Below are 21865 nucleotides of genomic sequence, written 5' to 3' on the forward strand. Positions count from 1 at the left end.
CTCAAGTGAGTATGACTCTAGGGACCATTTATAAAACAAACAGGGAAAGGGGGTGCATATCACAATCAAGACTTTTGTTGTTGATTATTTTAGTTTCCTTTCCTTGATGTCTGTTTGTGTCTTTATAGACAAGTAGAAAAATTATGAATCATACAAGGGAGGGAAGGGTCTACAAAAGAAAACGGGTCTTCCATGGACATCTCAAATTCCAAATACTCTAGGGAGATAAATGCACCCAAAGTGATATTTTTTCAAAAGAGTCCAGCTATGGTTACACACCACCTGAGGCACAGCTCCTATGTGTGGAAAATACACAGCACTTGGGGCGCCTGGGTGGCTCAGTCGGTTAAGCGACTGCCTTCAGCTCAGGTCATGATCCTGGAGTCCCTGGATCGAGTCCCGCATCGGGCTCCCTGCTCGGCGGGGAGTCTGCTTCTCCCTCTGACCCTCTCCCCTCTCATGTGCTCTCTCTCTCTCTCATTCTGTCTCAAATAAATAAATAAAATCTTTAAAAAAAAAAAAAGAAAATACACAGCACTTTACAGTTACCAAAATAAGTGATGCATTCTAGATACAAAGTGATAGGTAAGTGATGTGGCAGAACAGAAATTAACGGAACTTATTTATTTTAATCCAAAGCTAAACTTTGGATTTTTCTGTTTTCTTATTTTCCTAATAGGACCTTTTCTTCTATATTTTATTAAACATCTGTATAACAGAATATGCAAACATATCTAGTCACCCAGTGTTTTAGCTTGGAAAACATACACAAAAAATATGTGTAGCCTGATTCTCCTATCCCTCAGAAAACTAGAAAACTGTGCAAAGGAAATTTTTTTTTTTTTTTGAAGGTCAGAGCCTCTCAGTATTATTGCTAAGTTATAATCAAATGCAGGGCCAACCTTCGACATATAAAATAATTCAGCCACCTCAAGCAAATAGCTTCATTTTAACTGTCACTGTTTACAGTACAAAAAACTGGCCTTGGCCCAAATGTAGTCCGAGAGTTAAGGAGACTGCTCCTCAGTTCGAGTCACGAAGAGGGAACCTGGAGCCCCTAGCCAGGGTACAGACAGAAGGGAGCGCGCTGGCTCCCAGCAAACCCGGCCTTCGCCCTTACTTACCATGACCACAGAGGGGTGGGCCGAGGTCGCGGGGAGGAGCTCCCTGTCCAGGTCCTCCGTCCCCTCCGCTAGCCCCTCCACCTCGGTCACCGTCAGCAGCATGGTGGCGTGCTTGGCTTTCATCGTCAGCATCTTGCACTTGGAGTTCAAAGAGGCGATCTGCTCCTGGTAGCCCTTGATTTTCTGAGCCAGCTCCTGGGGAAACATTTTTCCCCCCAGCCGTGTGTCAGAGCAGCATCAAAAGGAAACACAACTAGTAGCGTTCATCTTCCTCCAGCGCTGGCCAATGAAATCGCAGAGCTGCGCCAGGCGGCAGCCGCGGCCGCGGCCGAGAGGCAGGATGTGGACGTGCGAGCGGAGGAGCCAGCCTCCCGGCCGCGCACCCACAGCCCGACCACCGCGCGGCGGGGCTGGAAGAGCGGCTGCGCGGCGCGGGCCGGAGACCCGGTGCCCTGCGCCCGGGGGATTCTGATCCCGGGAGAGGCTCCGTGTGCAATCAGGCACTTAGGTAACGGGAAGCACTGGCAACTTTCTTTAAAATGCCTGAAGAATCTGAAACTGCCAGATGGTTCATGCCATGGAAATTAGGTCATGTGATGACTAAAACTACAAAAACATGCAATGCTCAGCTCTTACCACACGGAATGTATCAAATAGAGCAGTCCTCTGTTACCGACCGCGTCGCAAAAGTAACCTGCATGTCAATTCCTGGGACCCACGGAGTTGTTTTTTGTAGATAAGCTAAATATTACGTGTGAAACCCTAATTTTTTATGCATCTTATTCCCACAATAAAGTTTTGTACATTCATCAAATTCTCCCTCCTGGACTCCATCATGCCTCACATGTTTCTGATGTTTCCAAACTAGAGCTTTGCAGTCCAGTTCAAATTTAATGGCTTTTAACTTCATTTGTTGTTGAAAAAATGTTTTAAGAGATAGAGGTGTTAAAGCTTTTACCAAGAGCTTACTGAAAATATACTCTGGACAGCACGTAGCTCTCAAAAATCTAAAATATTAAATAAAAATAATCTAAAGTGGTAATTCTAAAATATTAAATTTATATTTTCTTACTTAAAAGATGTATACATGTTTAACAAAAATGAAGATGTCTATTCCAAAACATGAATCCTTAAAAGTACCAAACCATTACTTTTTTCTGTTCCTTTTATTTGGCTCTGTTGCCTGAAAAGCTGTCATTTAGCGTTCGCATGTAACATATTTTGTGACAAAAACATTAAATGTCAACGTGTTTAAAACAATGTTATGTATATACCTATATACACACAGGCATATATACATTCTATGCCTGTCTGTATATATGTATACACATACTATCATTTTAAACACAGTGACATTCAAACTAGAGCTTTGAACTTGGAAGTTCAGAAACAAAGTGGATCAACAAACTGGTATATATATATAATGTGTGTGTATGTATATATGTGTATGTGTAGATATATACACACAGACACACGTATATATCATTTTGTTTCTCCCCTCCCAGCCAAAACTGACTAAATGAAAGGAAAAACAACCCATCAAAACTCAGCCAGTAGCCTGTCTTCTTGACTTCTTCTATAGCACAATAATTTCTAAAGCAAGAATTTAAAAAGTAGAAATCATCACTTCTTTAACTTTTAGAGCTGCAGGTACTTAATTAAACCTAATAGGGTTTGTTTTTTTTTTTAAATAGTGATTAAACAGCTACTTACTACATCTGACCTAGTGCCCAATACATGGTTACTCTATTTTAATTAGCATGCACATATAGAAGACATCTACCAACTCAGTGGACTTCTTGAATTCTGTGTTTTCATAGGACAAATCGCTATGCTTTCTTACAATGGCTTGCCCCATTGGGGTAGATTTGAAGAATCTTTGTGAAATAGCATTAGTTTTAGTCCCTCCCCTTTCCTGCCTACATGGATGGCTGTGTCCCCTCCTGCTACACCCTGCAAAGGTGTGTGCCGTGCTGACAGCAGACACCACCCATCTCCTAAACTGGAGTTCTCAACTTTATTGTGTATAAAACTCACTTGGGTTGTTTATTAACAACGAAATTCTGGTCTCCACAAAGGATTTTGATTTACTAGGCATTTTATACTTATCCCAAATGACTCCCTTGGAGAAATAGCTCTTTAGAACTTTCTTCTGTAAGACTAAAACCTGTCTATATCATAATAACTTTGTGGGTTGGTGATTAAATCTGCTAAATTAAAATGGAGCCCCACTGGCTTAATGTAGTCCCTATTCTCAGGAAGCATATGTATTTTTAATTTTTACTGGATATTTCTGAAAATGATTACACAGGATGAGCATAAAGAGGTGGGAATTTCAGATACAGTGGCTGTTCTAAGTACAGTGGCTACCCCTCTGTGGGCAGTCTCCTGCCCTCTGGAGAAGGCCTTGTATGTAAGGTAAAAAGCAAAGAGCCTGAGTATTCTCTCCTATGATTTAAAAGTGGCAGGATAATGTTTTCAACTTAAATGCAGCATTTAAAAAATTACAGAAAAAAATGTGAATTCCTTAGAAATGGATAAATTATCAATTATTTTTATGAGTTAAAGTTATCCTTCTAGATACTAGATTCACCTCAAAATTGAAATTCCATTAAAAGCCGGCTGAAAATACAGGAAAAAGGAGCCTTCCACATTCTTATGGTAAATCAGGCTTTCTCCACTGAGCACGTCCCTTCCTGTGTTTGTTTTATATGCACAATGAGTCTCACACAGGACTGTGCCATTGTGATTATGAACATGTATTCTAAATCACATGGCAAAACATACAAATGTCTACACTCATGTTTAGAACTGGAAAGAGAAAATGTGACAAAATGAATGCATCCCTGAACAGGAACCTGGAGGACAGTCTACAGATGACTGTGCTCAGAGCCAACTCTGGGACCCTGGGCAAGTCATTTATTTTCCTGGACCATCATTCTTCTCTTCTGTGCAATAAGGTAGCCCAAAGAGTTTCTGCTGCAGGGGAAAAAATCATGGAATTTGAAGCCACAGATATACTGGCTTAGAATCTGGTTTCTATCAGTTACTAGATTTGGGAGCTTGGGAAGTCACAAAAATCAGTTTCTGTTTTCTTATCAGTATAATGGAGATGATTATAAAAAAAATTCCTTACCTCACAGTGGTGTTATAAAAGATAAGAACTTTGTAAACTCTTAAAAAAACTAAAAAAACTGTAGTAATTATAATTATTGTTATTTTAGACAAGATTTTAAAAATAAACACTTTCTGTACTATGAGAGAAAAGTTGTTACAACAAAATTCTGGATCTTATAAAATGACATTAAAAATAGTTTCAAAATTAATTTGTAATATATAGCCTAATGTATGAATTGTATAAACAGTGGTTTCAAATATTTGCATAACATATTTTCACTTAACCAATGGCATCAGAAAATCAATAGTTAACATAGATGATATGTACAGTGTAGAAGTAAATGTAGGTGGGATGTTTGTTTACATCATTTTGTAAATCGTATATAAATGTAAGTACTGATGCACTGGACATGTCAATAAATTAAAGAATTGCATTTGGAGAGATATTTCATAGTGAGATATTTCATCCTTCAAAGGCAACAATTGAATCTTCTGAGAAACTCACTATGATACTTGGCTTAGGAGAAATGGTTTGTTGCTCTTATGACAGCATAGTTAAAACAGAGCAGATGAAGAATAAACTAAATATCCACCCTTGGCACAGAGAAATAAGACACCCTTCCCTGCCCTGTTGCTTACCCCAATTCATGATGCTTTGAGCCAGTCCCCAAGGGAAAAAGTAAATGTGAGCCATATAGGAATTGACAGGTCAGAAGAAATTCACTGGTAGATATCAATGGGCCAAGACACTTAAGGTCTATGATCTCTGAGACGAAGTCTGCACAAGGAGTGTTCAAGTCCTGAGTTTATAATGAAGTTATAAATTCAAGAAAGAAGGCATATTTGAAAATGGGGAAGATGCTAACAGACACAATCTGGAAATCAGCAAAACAACATGGACCATACTCTGATTTTGGTGGAAGCAACTGAAATAACCTATATTTGAAAGAGCAAATGATTTTGTTTTTAATATGAAATGTTTCTTCTTTTTGAAGAGAGTGATCAAAGCAGCAAGGCTTTGAGCATTGCTGTTTCTAGCAGACTTTGAATACCCAGTGGACTATGTTTTGGTGTAATTAACTGTGAGAATTTTGGGTGCAGGAGACAATTGGTGGATCTCAGGTGAGATATGTCATCAGCAACATGTAAAGAGGTTTTGGCCTCAAGGGGAAGACTCAGGCTCCTGGGTCTTGGAAAGGATCAGCAAATACAGTGCTCAAAATGCAAAGACAGTCAGAGAGGATCCCCAAGAACTGAGCACACTGTGTACGGGACAGGGAAAACTTTTCTCTGTGATTCACTAGAAACCAATGACATGTTCTCAGCAAGTGCCTGTGTTCCTGTCTCACCTCATGCCGAGAAATCTGGGCCTGCAGCTCCTGGATGTTACTGGTGGCCACAGGTTTGTCCTCAATTTCTCTGTGAGCTCCTTCTATCAGCTCCTGGAGGTGTTGCATTTCTTGCTCATACTGTTCATACTGCACCACAGCCTCCTTTGAAAGGGGAAAAAAAAACAACACACAATTATCTTTCTATATCAATAACTATGGGAATCATTCTGTGCTGCTGTCTGTAGCGTTAACTGGTATTTACCTGTGTGTCTAGGGAATAAAGAAATGATGGGCAAAATCCCTGGATGATTCAAGTCCTCAAGTTTATGCAGATATTTCAAAGACTTCTCTCTAAAATAGTTTGCTAAGATTATCAACTGACTCAAAATAGCTAAGTGGCTAGATCCTCTCTCTTCTCCCTATTCATGTTGTCCTGAAAATGGCAATGTTATGGCCAGAACAACGTTGTGGTGGGAAGCAGTACGAAAAACATGATTGCTTCATTTCTCCATCTAAGAAATACTAAATATATATATGTAAGGCACTTGTCTAAATGCTGGGGTGGAAGACAAAAAAAAATGAAGTAAGTATGACTTCTATCCTCAGGAACTTACTATGTAACAAATTACAAGATAATTCAAGGAGCAAAAATAGTTGACCAAGTTGACCATTAGCTATTTAATGAGCAGATATGTATGAAATTTTTGGATAAAGCAGGTAAAGTATTAGTGGAAAGGAGATATGAGGTGGAGAGTATCATTCCTTCCTAGTAAATGATTTTTCTCTTATTAGCTAAAGAGATTAAGAGTTACACGTGGATGTACTTTTCAGGCAAGGAAATGCATTTGGTGCATCAATAAGCTGAAATATGAAAAAAAAATTCTGTAACATATACTAGCAGTAAAGGCATTTTACAAGGCTTTAGAGGATTCTCAGATGGATAAAAAGAGATAAAAATATATGACTGAAGACAAAATTAACCTTTATAAGTTGTTCTTTACTAAAATATATTGCTCAAAGATAGTGTTCACCAAAGGATATTTTTTATAGAGCTTTCCCCAGGCTTTTGTGGGTGATCCAAATGATAGCATTTCATCTCCTTATTTTATATAAGCACAACAATCTGTCAAATTTAACACTCTGGATGTGTTTTGATGGCTGAGCCCACACAAGGCTAAGAAAAGAAGCCCATGACTCATTAGCTGTTGCTCGCCGGCGCGGGGACGGGAGGCTCCTGCGGCAGGTACAGGAGCACATGCCTGCATGAGGTTGCACTGCTGGATGGCCATGTGCTGTAATCGGCTCGCCTCCTCCTGCAGGTGCAGAGCAGCGTGGCAGAGCGGCAAGCTGGTGACCACCTCCTCGGGGATCCGGAGTGTGGTCTGGCAGATCTGCACAGCGTGGACCTTTGGCTTGAGTGACTCCATCTCAGACAACAAGTGCTGAAAGTGCAAGTTCACATTTTACATTTTGTAAAGCATGGGAAAATCGTATATTTTAATAGCTTATTTCATAAGCCAGAGACATTTACTAAATTACAGCTCTGTCACGTGTCATAAACATTTTCCAAGGAATTTTTCTTTAATGTATAGAGTACTAAGACTGTAACTGAGTTTAAAAATCATTTTTCCTCACTATCTTCCTTTTTTTTTTTTTAAATATAGCTCCCTGACTCATTTCCTCTGAATTATTTTTGCTTACCAGTCGATGAGAAAGTTGCTCCTTGAGACTAAGATGTCCGACTTCTGGAGAAGTCAAGGTTGTCTGGGCTTGCTCCAAAGCAACTTGTAAGTTTTTTAGCTCGGTTTCAAATTTTTTCATATCCTACAGAGTAAAAGCAATATGAATGTCAGTATATAAGCACTTGAAGTTCAAAGTCATAGAAGAGTAACATCGCAGTCAAGAAGGCATTATCAGAGGTGAGTACTACATCTCCACTACAAAACCACCATTTATTTATTTATTTATTTTTTAAAGATTTTATTTATTTATTTGAGAGAGAGAGAATGAGAAACAGAGAGCATGAGAGGGAGGAGGGTCAGAGGGAGAAGCAGACTCCCCGCCAAACAGGGAGCCCGATGCAGGACTCGATCCCGGGACTCCAGGATCATGACCTGAGCCGAAGGCAGTCGCTTAACCAACTGAGCCACCCAGGCACCCAAAACCACCATTTTTTTAAAATGATAGACTTTCCAATTTGAATTACTATTATTATTATTATTATTATTGTTATATTTTACCTTGGCAGCATCTTGGAGATTCTGCAAACGAATTTTGATCATCTGTCGCAGCTCCTCAGACTCCCGTCCCAGTTCTGCCACTTGCTGAGACATTTTTTCTGTGGAGTACACGCTAGCGAGGTACTGTAATTTCTCAATCATTGCTTCCAGATTGCTGTGAATTTCTTCAGATTCTTCTAGCATGGTCTAGAGAGAATTATCAATATTCATGACATTGACAGGTAGGCAGAGATAGACGTATAGGTACTCAATCTGCTGTGGTATAAGACCATCAGACTAGAAGAGAGGGAGATGTTATCCACAGTTCTCATGCGCACTGTAGAGGTTCTGTGTGTCTTATTGTGTTTAACCTTCACACCCCTGTGCCTACTCCCCACCCACTCTTATCCCCATTTCACAGAAAAAGAAATCAAAGTTTAGGAACTGTCAACGGTTTGCCGAGGCCACGTGTTATTAAGTGTTGGATCTTAAGGCTCATGCTCTATCTACTGCCCCAAACTGCTCCCTGGTGAGGGTCAGGACATGAGTATCCCAGGAGCGTCGATGCTCTGACAAGTTGGGCATCTTTGTCAGGTTGCTGAGCCTACTTTTTTCTCATATTTAAACTCAAGAGATGACTTTCAGCTCTAATTTTCTAAGATCTGAGATGCTTATTGATCTAAGAAATGAAAATAACACAAGAGCATTACAAACAAAAACCTTTGAACACTTGGTTTTGGTGAGACAAAGAAGGTAGCAGCAACTTGAGATACCAAGAAGAATAAAACACAGCCCTCGTCATTCAGGGTAGTATCATCTAGTGGGACTAATAATACAAATGGATTGCTAACCACATAATACACATTATATGAGTAGAGTTAAAGAGTAGAAAGGTTAAAGATGACAGAAATGAGATGTGCTCCTACTTGCAGGAAGATTGGGAGAAGGAAGAGCATAAGTAAAGGAACAGAGGTGAGTGAGCACAAAATGTGCAGTTACTGGGATATGTGATGTACAAAGAGGAGAAATGGGAGCTGGGACATTATTCTTAGGCAATAGATCTTTATTTTTTTTAAAATAAGTACAGTTTTTTTTTTCCTCATGAGGAATGCTATATATATATATATGTATATATATATATATATATACATATATATATTAAAGCTTAGAAAATATTGAAAATATAAAGAAGAAATAAAATACTCCACAATACGTCAGAGATAACTTTAAATAGGAGATAACTACTGTTACATTTGGGTATATTTTAAGGGAATTGAGACCATAATATATGTACAATATTCCATCTTTCTTTTCCACCTGACTTTAGAACACATGCATTCTCTCTGTGTACTGTTTTTGGCTAAACATGGGCAGCCTGAACTAAGGCAGGTAAGGAAGAACTCCTCAAAAGAGTGTCTACAGGCTGAGTTCTCTCCTGAGCTTCCGAGAGACCCACAGACAGGCGGTATCCCGTGTCTGTGAGGCACTCAACTCACCCACTGCCCAAGTCAAAACACCTGGGAGTTGTCCATGGCTCCTCCCTCTCTTTCACCCATATCTAAGAGTCTCCAGAGTCCAGAATTCTAGCTCAGTGATAGCCCTTGATTCTGTCTTCTCTCAACCTCCAAAGAGGGACCCTGTCACTCTCTGTCATAACACTGAAGCCAACTTCCATGCTGTCTTACCTTCATCAGTCTATTTTCCACAGGCTGCTAAATCGTCTTTCTTAAAATACAAGCCTGAATTTGTCGCTTGCCTGAAGAATATCTGTCAAAGGCTTCGGAGGGACTGTAGGGTAAAGCCCAAGTTCTTAACAGGGCTTTTGATCTTTTCTCTTCTCCCTCTATTCTTACCTCTTAAGCTTCTTTCCAGCTCTCCTCCACACCTCCTCCCCATAGTGCCCCCTCCACTGCACCAGAGCACCCCTCACTCTTACTACTGGGATTTCGACATGCATTTTTGTCTAAAATGCATTTCACACAAGTAGGCAGCCTGTCATTCAGGACTCAGGCGGGACTTACTTTTTCCTAAGAAGGCCTCTTTTAACTTCCCCTAGACCCCAGGCAATGTGGGTGGAGCATGCTCCTATGGGCTCCCTCAGCACTTGGAGCCCTCATTTCCAGCACTTATCACACTGTTTGTAACTGTCTAGATCTGTCTTGTGCCTCTTTTATCAACTCCCTGGGGCAAGAACAGGGAATATTCTTTGTATTTTAAATTGCTAGCTTTGGAAAGAAAGCATTCTATAAATGTTTGTTGAATAAATAAATGAGTGCAGGACCTACTTAAAAAAAAAAAAAAGCCTTGATGGTCATTTTAAAGACTACATTTATACTCTATTATATCCAAAATGTCATTGAGAAAAGTGACTTGACATTTTCTTTAAAATTCCACTATAGGGGTATCTAGGTGCCTCAGTCATGATCTCAGAGTCCTAGGTCTTCAGTCACCTCTGCCTTTGGCTTAGGTCATGATCTCAGGGTCCTACGAACGAGCCCCATGTTGGACTCCCTGCTCAGCGGGGAGACTGCTTCTCCCTCTCCCTCTGCCCCTCCCCTCTGCTCCTGCTCACTCTCTCTCTCAAATAAATAAATAAAATCTTAAAAAAGAAATTCCACTATAGTGGGGCACCTGGGTGGCTCAGTCGGTTAAGCATCTGACCCTGGGTTTCAGCTCAATTCATAATCTCAAGGTCATGAGATCAAGCCCTGTGTCAGGCTCCATGCTCAGCATGGAGTCCCCTTGAGATACTTTTCCCCCTTTCTCCCTCCGCCTCTACTCACCCCCCCAAGCCCCCCACCCTGGCTCATACTCTCTTTCTCTCTCTCAAATAAATAAAATCTTTAAAAAACAAAATTCCAGTATAGTTATTAATACCACATATTTTCTACATTTTGGATTATGGAGTAACATTTTGATGATCATGATACATTTTGCCAATTGTTTTTCAAAAAGTTTTTAACAAGTAACCTTCAGAGTTGAGAGTTCTCACTTCTTTAAATATGAACCTCAAATAACTTTTTTTTTTTAAAGATTTTATTTGACAGAGAAAGACACGGCGAGAGAGGGAACACAAGCAGGGGGAGTGGGAAAGGGAGAAGCAGACTTCCCACGGAGTAGGGAGCCCCATGCGGGGCTCAATCCCAGGACCCTGGGATCATGACCTGAGCCAAAGGCAGGTGCTTAACAACTGAGCCACCCAGGCGCCCCACCAAATACCTTCTAAATGGTGTTAATTTGATAGAGTGTTCTCTCTCTTTAAATTTTCATTTCTAGATTTCTAATGAGGTTGAATATTTTTTCACTGTTTACAACCAATTGTAACTTAAGTCTTGTCTTGAGTGGTATAAGAATGATTCCAGAAGGGTATGCAAGATTGATTAGAAAAGAACGATTATTAATTAGCATTTGTTAAAGCATTCCAAGAAGGAGAAAATGGGGCTTTGACCTAGAACCCTGTCCATAGGAATGGAAAAGCAAATGATTTAAAAGATATGAGTATACATAAATCAGAATAAAAGAGAGAGAATCTAAAATACTTCAGGATATCCATGAAACTAAGTAAAAATCATTCTGTATTGTACTGTAAGCTAACTGGGCTACTAGATATTTGTACTAATTCAAGCTAAAGATAATAAAAGGATGAAATAATTTCCTGGATGATATAACCAGAAGAAAACTTCCGGAAATGAAGTAATGCAGCCACCATGTGATATGGACTCTTTGCTCCTTTCCAGCTGACCCCTACTTCCTCTGGAAAGCCAGACAACCAAGACTAGGCTGAATGCTCGGGAGGCACCCACGTGGCACGTGGTGTGCTTGATATTTGCACATATGTTAAACCATTTGATCCTCCTAATAATTCTGCAATATAAATATCATTTACATCTCCATCTTATTGATGAGAAAACAGAATTCAGAGAGGCAAAATAGTTTGCTCCAAATCACACAGCCCTAAATAACAGAGCTTGGTTTTCCCATCAGTCTGAGTCTGGAGCCTATAATCTTTCCACATGTCACATCTCTTCCTGGGGAAGAATTTCCCACCATATCCCCGCATGTGATTGTTTCAAAGAAGCCACAAAAAAAGAGAGACCTGTATCTGGCTGATTATTTGGGGTCTTGGAGAAAGAAAAGTCTAGGGAAGATAGAGGATATTTATTTATTTATACAGTCTAATGAAATCTTATGGGTAGCCACTTTCTTACAAACTTTTGGACAAGTCATTAGGGCTACCTTAGCTTTCTTTTTATCTGGCACCTACAATAATTCTACATCATGGTCCTTTAAATTTTCTGTCAGTCTAGCCAGTTAAATCAAATTGCTCTCTAAGTTACTCTTTGAAAACGTTTTTTCCCAAAGTTACCTGATGTAAAATGTATTGTTCTCGAAGTTGGTGTGCCGAATTCCATGTAATCTTTCCATGTACCAACACTTTAGCTTTCTCAATCCACTTCAAAATGAATTCAAGCATTTCATTGTATTCTTCTAAATGTGATGCTGCCTGAAAAATCATTACCATTCAGATAGCAATTGTAAACTCTGCTTCATGAGCTAGAAATCAGTCTTCTATTTCTCTTCAGATACAATAATCCTAGGGGATCTGTGATATCTAAAGGTATCATAAACAATCATTTCCTTGTTGAAAACCTGTCAAGGACGTCCGAGTGACTTTAGGATAAAGTCCAAGTCCTTAATATGCTTGAATAACTGTCTTTTAAAAATATTCTCTATTCTCATTTCTTAGTCATCTGTCTAGTACCTCTCTACCCCTCCTCCCATACTCCACCCTCACTGAATAGGAGGTTTTGGTACTATAATTCATTAGTTGCCAAATCATGATTTAGTTTGTCCCTGATTACACAAAAAACACATCATCAATTTATAAAGGTGAATCTACAGTCAACAGTTATGATGGATGTGTGACCTGAACCTATTAAGTAAAGGGTAAATGTAAGAATGTATATATATATATCTTATGTCTTACATCTTTAAATATATATATATTTTTACTTTATATATATATATATATAACTTTAAGATATTTGAATTCACTCCATACTGATTTTGTAAAACATGTTATTGGATGAGTATTCATTTCACAAAATACTTCTCCAATTGACAAAATATTCATTCCAAAAGTCCATTTATATGACCATGTTTGTCAATGAACTTATAATATGGTTTGATATAAAATAAAGGCAAGTTTAGATGTAAATTTTAGGAACACAGGTGTGGTATGAAATAAGCTACCCTTAAACTACCCTCATCATTGTCAATATTATCTTTTGATTTATTTCCAAAAGAAAAACAAACACTGAATTTCTGCCTTAGAAGATTTTGATGCCTGGCCTGGAAGACATACCTGACCGAGCTTGGAGAGCCGATTTTCAGCCTGCCTAATGGTCTGCTGGTGGAGTTCAGTCAGTTTTCCTATCTTCTTGGCCAGTGGTTTACCCAGTTGGCCATTCTGTTCTGCGAATTTCTGTACTGCTGCATCTAGTTCTATTAATTTTAAATGACAGCCATCTAATTCCTCTCCTAGCACCTAAATGGAAGCCAAAACAAAAGAGCATTAGACTATAGAAAGTAAATTTCTCCAGATTTTCCAAGATCAAGGGTGATATTTTAAATGACTTTTGTAAATGCCAAATATTATAAACAATAATTCTACTCTGATCAGGTCATTTCTGTTTCTTTGGTTAGAAAGGCAGAGCAGGCAGGATGTTTTGTAACCGTGGTGTTCATTTCCTGTGAGGCTGAGTGAGAAGGTTAATGTTATCCTTCTGACCCACCCAAAAAGGATTCATCACTTAACTCATCAGCAGAGCGAGAACACAGATTTAACCACCAAGACCATCCTTCATTTTGGAATTTTTATACTTATATTCCCAAATCATTATCTGGTTCTTTGACACTCTTCCCTCTTACACACATATGTAGGTACATTTATTAATACACTCCATTGTAATGATGAAGTAAGTGATCTATGCTCTTATGTTTATAAAATGTCTTACTGCCTGCCTTTGCTAATCAAGAAAGCTTTTTTTCCCCCCCTCTATATCCCCAAAATAACTCCAAAAAATAGTTAATTCATTCAGTAGCACCTCTTATGTTTCCACTTCTCCTTCCTTACCTTTTGGTCATTTTTAGCTTGAGCTAAATTATCTGTCTTTGTTCTCAGCTTACTCAGAATAGTTGTGAGATCTTTGGCTATCTTCTGAATTTGCCGGCTGAATTCCTGGCTCATGGTCTTGCTCTGTTCAACTTCTCTTACTTTGTCCTGGATCTAAATAATCAATGAGAACAGCAAAACCAACCATGATTAAAACCACATAAGTGCTAATGAAAACCTCCATCTTAAGATGTTGACAAGAGACACTTGAGGTGGTTAACACCACTCTGGCGTTGATGGACTTTGTCAGGCCAGCCACGTGCCGTTACTAGCTCTCACGGCTTTCCAGGCAGCTTTGCTTCCCACCACCTTCATACCTCCACTGTCCCTTTCTGCTGCTGTTTCAGCAAAGAAACAAGCAATGCATGTACAGTGATCTATGCATCAAATGTTTATAGAATACTCATTACAAATAATAGTATGTATATAGCTGAGTTTGAATCCTAGGTTCTCCATTTACCAAATTCAGAACACAAATTCCTTTAAGCCTTTTTCTCCATAAAATGGAAAACACTTCCAGATCATTGGAAGCATCTGGATTTGTTTCCAAGCACCTTTTTATAAGTTAGCTGTTGGTGATCTGTTAACTCCTCTTCCAACTTCCCAAGTACATCCCTATAATATATCAAAAAAGTGTTAAGCACAGCCAATAAAAAGAAAGGTAAAAAAAAAAATACAGTTAATGTTTATAAGTTTCAAATGGCTTTGGGTTGATTTGAAAACAGTGATATTATTGCTTATAATAAAATGCTTAAGAGAAAACGATAAAGAAATATTTTCTTTATATAAGTGAAAAGCACTTTAGAGGAAACATGCCATTAAAAGAACACTTTTTTGGGGTGCCTGGGTGGCTCAGTTGGTTGAGCGTCCAACTCTTCATTTCAGCTCAGGTCATGATCTCAGAGTTGTGAGATGGAGCCCTGTGTGGACTCCTCGCTCAGCGGGGAGTCTGTTTGAGATTCTCTCTCTCTCCCTGTGTTCCTCCCCACCGCTCACACTTGCTCACTCTCTCTCTCACATAAATAAATAAATCTAAAAAAAAAAAAATACTTCTTTGGCCTTCATTATTTTGAGTTGAGTGCCAACGTAAATGAGATGCATGAGAATAACTCTAATATAGAGAAATTTATCCAGAGAAAAAGAAAAATTAAATTTGAACTTTTTTTTTAAGATCTGAACTTTTTTTAGGATCTCAACTTTTCCCAGTAGACCTTCCAATGTCTAAGAAGAAAAACCAAATCGGCCAATTAAATACTTAAAATAGAAAATAACATTTTAGTTTAGGTTAATATCATGATGTAGTAGCATTGGATTTTGTTGAAATTTTTAAAACACTTTGTATTATTCATTGGAGGGTCCAAAAATGCAGTGTACTTGTATGAATTTTATAATTGCTACAATGTGACACTACTTTCCATTTCATGCAGCACTTTAGAATTAGTGGTACATCTTCTCTTTGTCCCCCATAGACTGCTTTCAACTTAACTGTGCTTTAGCATTATGTCAGCAAGGAGGTCTTAAAACACTATTATGTTTCCATACAGATGCTACCAAAGCTATTTACACTATATGAAAGCATGTCCTCTTTTTGGGACTTCAGATAGAAATCTCCCTCTGATCTCAGTACTATGAATGATTATGTATCTCTTTGTTTAAAAAAAAAAAGATTTATTTTAAAATTTATAGACATGGATTGGATTATGTCACATCTTTCTTTGGTCATTTGAAAGCTAGAGTTTATTTGAAGGGCTTTCTTCTAGCAACATTATAGGACCCACCAACGTGCATTTTGGGTAATAACTTCCTCCCTGGCTTTACCTTATTTTTTTACTTTGATTTTCCCTTTTTTCAAATATCTTCACCTACTGAACTTACATTTTGCTGAACTGAAATAACAGCTAGAAGAGTACCTGGCAGGTCCTGAGTACTCAAAAAATTTTTGTTGAATACATGAAATATAGCTTTTAAAAAATTTTAAGTCATCTATTTTAGAAAAAGGTGAAGTAGGTAAGTTATTTTTAATTGCATAACATTATTGTTCATATCTGTGATCATCTGATATGTTTCTTGCCTACAAATAAGACCTCTAATTTAGTATTGTTGTTTTATACTGATATGTTTTTAACTGTTTCCATGAAGACAGGATTGTAAAAATCAAGAACTGCCAAACAAGAGTACTGAGCCTCTGAAAGAATGGAAAGGCATACTTTGTGCCCCTAGGTTTACCTGATCATGGATAGTTCCCAGGTCCAGTGCCACCTCAGCTAACTGAAGGGACAGTTCAGAAGGTAAGATGGAGTAAAGACCCAGGTACTTATTCTTCTGCTCTTCAGTCATTTTCTCAATGTTCTGTCGGTGATTTGTGACTTCTGTTAGGAGAATCTGAAAAAAATGATCAAAATTAGAAGCTTCTGGGAGCCTGATAAGGAAATTCATTTTTATGGGTACAGAGACAAGACTATGTATTGTTTATCAATATATGAAGTGTGGACTTAGAGAAACATCTTAAAAAAAAAAAAAACCTCAAGCCTTTCCTTAGTCTCTGGGGAGAAGCGTGTCCCCTTTATACAGAACAAAAGGAAGTCCCTCGAAATAATACTCAAAGCCTTTTATATGTTACATTTCTGAAAAATTTTAATTCAATACTCACTAAATATAAACAAACATATCTCATTAAAATCAGGACAACATTTTAAAATGATGGGTATAGGGAATAAGAAGAGTTTGGTACCTGAAGTTCTTCAAGTTGAGCATCTATTTCTATTGTTGGATTCCCCAAATATTCCTTTGTTTCCTGAACCCAAGATTTCACCGAATTGATTTGAGTCTCTACAACTTCTCGCTCCTTTAGCTCTTGCTTTACCACCTTTCCGTTACTCTTCACTTTGTCCTGCATGCTTCAGAAACATTAAAGGGAGAAACCAGAAGAGGATTTGAAATGAAAGGAAGTCCCTAATGAATGATATAATATTATCAAAAACAGACATTAAAAAAAACTAAAGCCTCATATCCTTTTTTGCAAATAAAGACACTTCCCCAAATTCTGAGATAATGTTCAGTAACGCTTAAGCCAAGTACAACAGAAGAATATATGTCATATGAAGTCAATGATTTATCCCTGGAAAACTGAGAGCTGACACACTCCCAAGCCACTAAATTGCAATGAATTTTCCTATCTTAAACAATTGGAGATTGTTTATTTATTTCCTCTTTGGAAATCTACTCAAATGGTGCAGAATCATCAGCACTTAAAAGTAATGTGTAATTGGAATGTTTGTGGCTATTAGAAGCCTGTCTCTAAACAAAGTATCAAGCTTTGGAAATTTGGCAGTTAATAATGTTCAACATCCAAAATATAAGTTTTTATTTGAATTGACAAAAGTTTGGTAAAAAAGTTTAAATAAGTGAAGTCAGATTATCCCTTATTCATCTATAAGTAGAAGAGGGGAATATAGGCTATGGATGAGTAATATTAGTTAATACAGGGTAAAATCATCTATTGACATTTTTTCCTCTGGCTCAATAAGTGATTCAGGCTGGTTACACATCAAGATTAACTTTCTCTTTCCACTAAGTTCACTATCAGTAAATAGCTATCATTTATCTGGACTTTGATATTACCCTTGTTCTGATCTCCCTGTCTTCCAATTTAGCCAATGAATTATCAAGCTTTATCAAAATGAAGTTTTCAATAGCTCTCACCTGTTCACCTTTCAAGCTTCATTTCTCAGGAATTGCCCTGTCGCCCAACCGCTCCTTGAAAGTGACATGCTCACATCCAAGCTTTCTTACATTGTATTCCCCTGTTGGCTAGTTCTCCTCCCACTTCACTGCCTAGCTCAAGCCTGCCCAGACTTCAGCATAAGCACCCCTCCTGAAGGGAAGCCTTCCTTGATTCCTCTCCTAGAGGTGCTGCATATGCCCTTACCACTCTTTCCATGCTCTGCTGAAATGCTTCCGTAGTTGTCGGAACATGTAAACCTCATGAAGGTAGAGACTGAATTCTGTATGGCTCATCATTGTATTTCTAAATACTACTAGGATGTATTTTTCAGATAAATACTTGAAGAGTTAAGAAAAATGAAAAGCAGGGATGAAGCGAACAGTTCCCCACGTTTTTAAGGCGGTATGATGGGAGAATCCCCAGACTCTAATACTACGCTTATCCCTCTGGGTCATGGCCAAGTTTAGTAACAGAGAATGAAAGCAAGTGTATGCTTACTTCAGGCACCTATCTTGCATTGCCATGATTTCCTGGACAATAGATGGCTCTTCTCCAGGGGACGGCGTGGCTCCATCCTGGAGCATGCTCAGTGCTTGCTGCTGCAGCAGACCTAAGGCCAGCTGCTGCTGGTCCAGCTCCAGAACGAGTGTGTCATGATGGTCAAGAAGAGTGAAGAGTTCTGCTTTTGAGGCTTTCTCTGCAGAACTGTCCGGTAATTTATCTTGCAGCTGATCAATCATTTCCCTGGCTTTTGTAACCTGAGGACAAATGTATATACTGTGAAGATCAAACATAAACTGAAAAGACAGAGCAATTCCAATAAATGCCACATTTGACCCAAAGGCACTGAGGCACGTTAAAGATGATGGCATAAACTCTAAATTTCAGGGACTAGACATGAACAATCTCCTTAACATGAAAGGGAAGATTTCTGGGTTTTAAGATTTAATCTCAAAATAATAGGGCCATCAGAGACTGCATAACATAGAAAAGGTTGTTTTTTTTTTAAATAAACAGATAAAAGAAAAACTCTTTCCAATATTTATGTTAACATGAATGTGTGCCTTTGAGTCATTAAGGAAGATATGGTTTAAAATACTGAAGCCTACTTAAAAGATAAAAGAAATTAAACATAGGATTTTGGAAATTCCCATTCATTTTCATGACAAAGAAAGTATTTTATACTTTTTCAGGGCCAGGTAAGAAATTTTTTTTAAAGATTTATTTTTTTATTGGAGAGACAGAAAGTGTTTGTGTGTGTGCGAGTGGGGGGAGGAGCAGAAGAAGAGAATCTCAAGCAGACTCCCCATTGAGCAGGGACCCCCCCCCCTTCCCTCCACACTTGGGGCTCAGTCTCAGGACCCATGAGATCATGACCTCAGCTGAAACCAAGAGTCAGGTGCTTAAATGACTGAGCTACCCAGGTGCCCCAATTTTTTTTAAGATTTACTTATTTATTTTAGAGAGAGAGAGAGAGAGAGAGGGGGGTAAGAAAATTTTATTAAGAGCCTAGCAAATGGGGCAAAGTGGGCTTGTATTCCTTTCAAAATTTAATTGCTTGGTTTTCTCATTAAAATAATCAGACCCTGGGGAGCTTCCTGATTTTGGCTCAGGTCATGATCTCAGGGTTGTGGGATTAAGCCCTGAGTCAGGCTCTATGCTCAGCGGGGAGTCTGCTTGGGATTCTTTCTCTCCCTCTCCCTCTATCCCTCCCCACCCCCCCGTTCTTGCTTGCTCTCTCTTTCTCTAAAAGTAAATAAATAAATCTTAAAAAAAAAAATAATCAGACCCTGATTTAGGATTAAATTGCACATTAAATTGCACATTGCATTTCATAATTTGGCTTTCATGTCACTGAAACAGAGACTTAAAAAAGAAAGGCTTATTGCTTTTCAGAAAGCCAATTTCAAAAAAGAAACAAAATAGTGTTTTTCAAAATACATTGTCATCAGCAAGGAAACAGTTCTTTGAGCCCATCAGTCGTGGAAATTACCTTAGTGTTAAGGCTTTTCCACTCATCTACTGCATCTTCCAGTATCTTCTCCTGGTCCTGAGCCACAGCACCGAGACGTGTCCAGCGCTGCCAGACAGTAGTCATCGACCTGCTTAGGGCTGCTTTGCTTGCGTCATTTCCAGTTTTTTCCAGTTGTGAAGTTTTATCCTCAAGGGCCACAACTTTCTCACGGAAAGAATTAACTACTGACACTAAAGACTGAGATAGGGAGAAGATAAAAGAGGTTATGAAGAGAGACTAATTTTTCAGAAGTTCTACGGATTTCAGTAAAGCTCAAAATGACCTGCAAAAGGAAATGTTCCTACATATTTTTATTTTCCTCTGGTAACTCTTACTTTTACACTTAACTTTTAATTGACTTAGGCTTGAATGTTTTAAAGAGGTAAGGTAAATTTATGTCTTTATTGAAAATTTATTTATTAAAATATTTTATTAAGAAGAAAAGTTCATTTGCGACTTGAGATAACATTCTCCCAATTTCAAAAGGCAGCAAAAATATAAGGCACTGAATTTGATATTTAAGTATGTTACATTCCACCTTATATTGCTGTGTTATATGAGTGAGACTCAGTTATGAATATCTGAATATTATTTGAATTTATTGAAGTTATTATCAGGAAGTATTTACTGAAATTTATTGTCATATCTTTTTTATTATGTTATGTTAATCATTCATTACATCATTAGTTTTTGATGTAGTGTTCCATGATTCATTGTTTGCATATAACACCCAGTGCTCCATTCAGTACGTGCCCTCTTTAATTTATTGTCATATCTTATCAGAAGCAAATTTCTCTGGTCTTTTTGTGAAACTAGCTGCACATTTCAACAGGAATCCTAAAAAGGTGATAGCATTTAATTAAGTTCACACTGCTATGAAATGTGACTAAATGTATCCTTTTCACATTTAATATCCTTTTCATATTTAAATGCATCCAGGTGTAAATGAAGATTTATTGACCTGTTTCTGGAACTCTCAGATGACAAAGACCCATTACAATTACAATGAAAGGATATTTAAAACATCAACCAAAACTAACCTTGTGTTCTGACAGTCTTTCTTCTGCTTCATGACTGGAAGAAGTTTTCGATAAAGAAAACTCAGACAATTTCTTTTCTGCATCATTCATCAGTGCGATAACCTCTTCCCTTGCTTTTTGATAATCCTGCCATTGAGCAGCACATCTTGAAAAAGTCAGACAAAAGACAATAAGCAACATAAAATCACACATTTCTATGCAGAGCTCTGGTGGAATATGTCTAATGATACTTAAGAGAGAAGAATGAATTTACATGCTAATGTACATCATTGGCATATTCCTCTTTTCCATGTGAAAATTCATTTCACTGGAATGTAAAGACTAAAACAACTCTAATACCTCTGCAAGAGATCTAACTGGGCATGGGAGTCCTGTATTATCCTCTGGCTCTTCTCTTCCAGGGAAGCCATTTTCTGTGCTAGGTCCTCTTTTCCAGTTGGCTTGAGGAGTGGGTCCAAGCTGGCTACCAGGCCTTGGAGCTCTTCCAGATTGCTGTGGAACTGATCTTCTGTACTAAAAAATTCCATGTGGCTTTTGAGATTTTCCTCTGCATTCTCCACGTCTAGACCATTGCCTGCCAGTTGTAACATTTCATGAGCATCCTCAAGCCAGTCGTTAGCTGCTTGAGATACTTGATAGTACCTTTGACATTGACTATATATTTGAGTTAAGGCAGCCTGAAAAACAGTAATGGCAAACACAATCAACTCTCAATTGCAATGTATTTACTGGAAATAGTTTAATTTTTTTCCACTTCTTTTCCAGTCCTCAGTCATGTGGGTATATGCTATAAGTGAATTGATAAGTTGGTGGAATTTTTTTAGGCACAATTCACCATTACTTTTTTCCTTCTCCTATTTGTGTTATGATTTTATTATGGCAGTTAAAATAAATAAACATGGACACAAGTAGAATAGAAATTTTTTGGTGGTATCTTGACTACTTCTGAAGCTTTGTTCTCTCCCTTTTAAAAATAAATATATAATGCTTTGCAATATATGAGAGGCTGAATATTTACCAAAGTGAAATAATGTCTCAGTTGGTTGGAAGTATAATGCCAGTGGGAATGCAAACTGGTAAAGCCACTATGGAAAGGAGTATGGAAGTTCTTAAAGAAATTA

General features: G+C 38.1%; 1 protein-coding gene across 2 annotated transcripts in view; it reads right to left on the minus strand.

The window, feature by feature from the left end:
* The window catches only part of SYNE1 (spectrin repeat containing nuclear envelope protein 1), a 429147-nt gene that overhangs the window by 155261 nt on the left and 252021 nt on the right, over positions 1-21865 (minus strand). For both annotated transcript variants that reach the window (XM_081829165.1, XM_081829163.1), the window contains 14 exons: positions 21084-21421; positions 20745-20889; positions 19684-19902; positions 18189-18448; positions 16698-16863; positions 16193-16348; positions 13928-14080; positions 13157-13339; positions 12158-12295; positions 7813-7998; positions 7274-7396; positions 6832-7014; positions 5591-5734; positions 1125-1319 (listed from right to left, as the gene is read on the minus strand). In XM_081829165.1, the coding sequence (XP_081685291.1) occupies positions 1125-1319; positions 5591-5734; positions 6832-7014; positions 7274-7396; positions 7813-7998; positions 12158-12295; positions 13157-13339; positions 13928-14080; positions 16193-16348; positions 16698-16863; positions 18189-18448; positions 19684-19902; positions 20745-20889; positions 21084-21421 (2589 nt within the window). The remainder of the gene's footprint in view (positions 1-1124; positions 1320-5590; positions 5735-6831; positions 7015-7273; positions 7397-7812; positions 7999-12157; positions 12296-13156; positions 13340-13927; positions 14081-16192; positions 16349-16697; positions 16864-18188; positions 18449-19683; positions 19903-20744; positions 20890-21083; positions 21422-21865) is intronic.

The sequence above is a fragment of the Leptonychotes weddellii genome, chromosome 8, assembly GCF_054177405.1.
Source record: "Leptonychotes weddellii isolate Sample4059 chromosome 8, ASM5417740v2, whole genome shotgun sequence".
Classification (NCBI taxonomy): domain Eukaryota; kingdom Metazoa; phylum Chordata; class Mammalia; order Carnivora; family Phocidae; genus Leptonychotes; species Leptonychotes weddellii.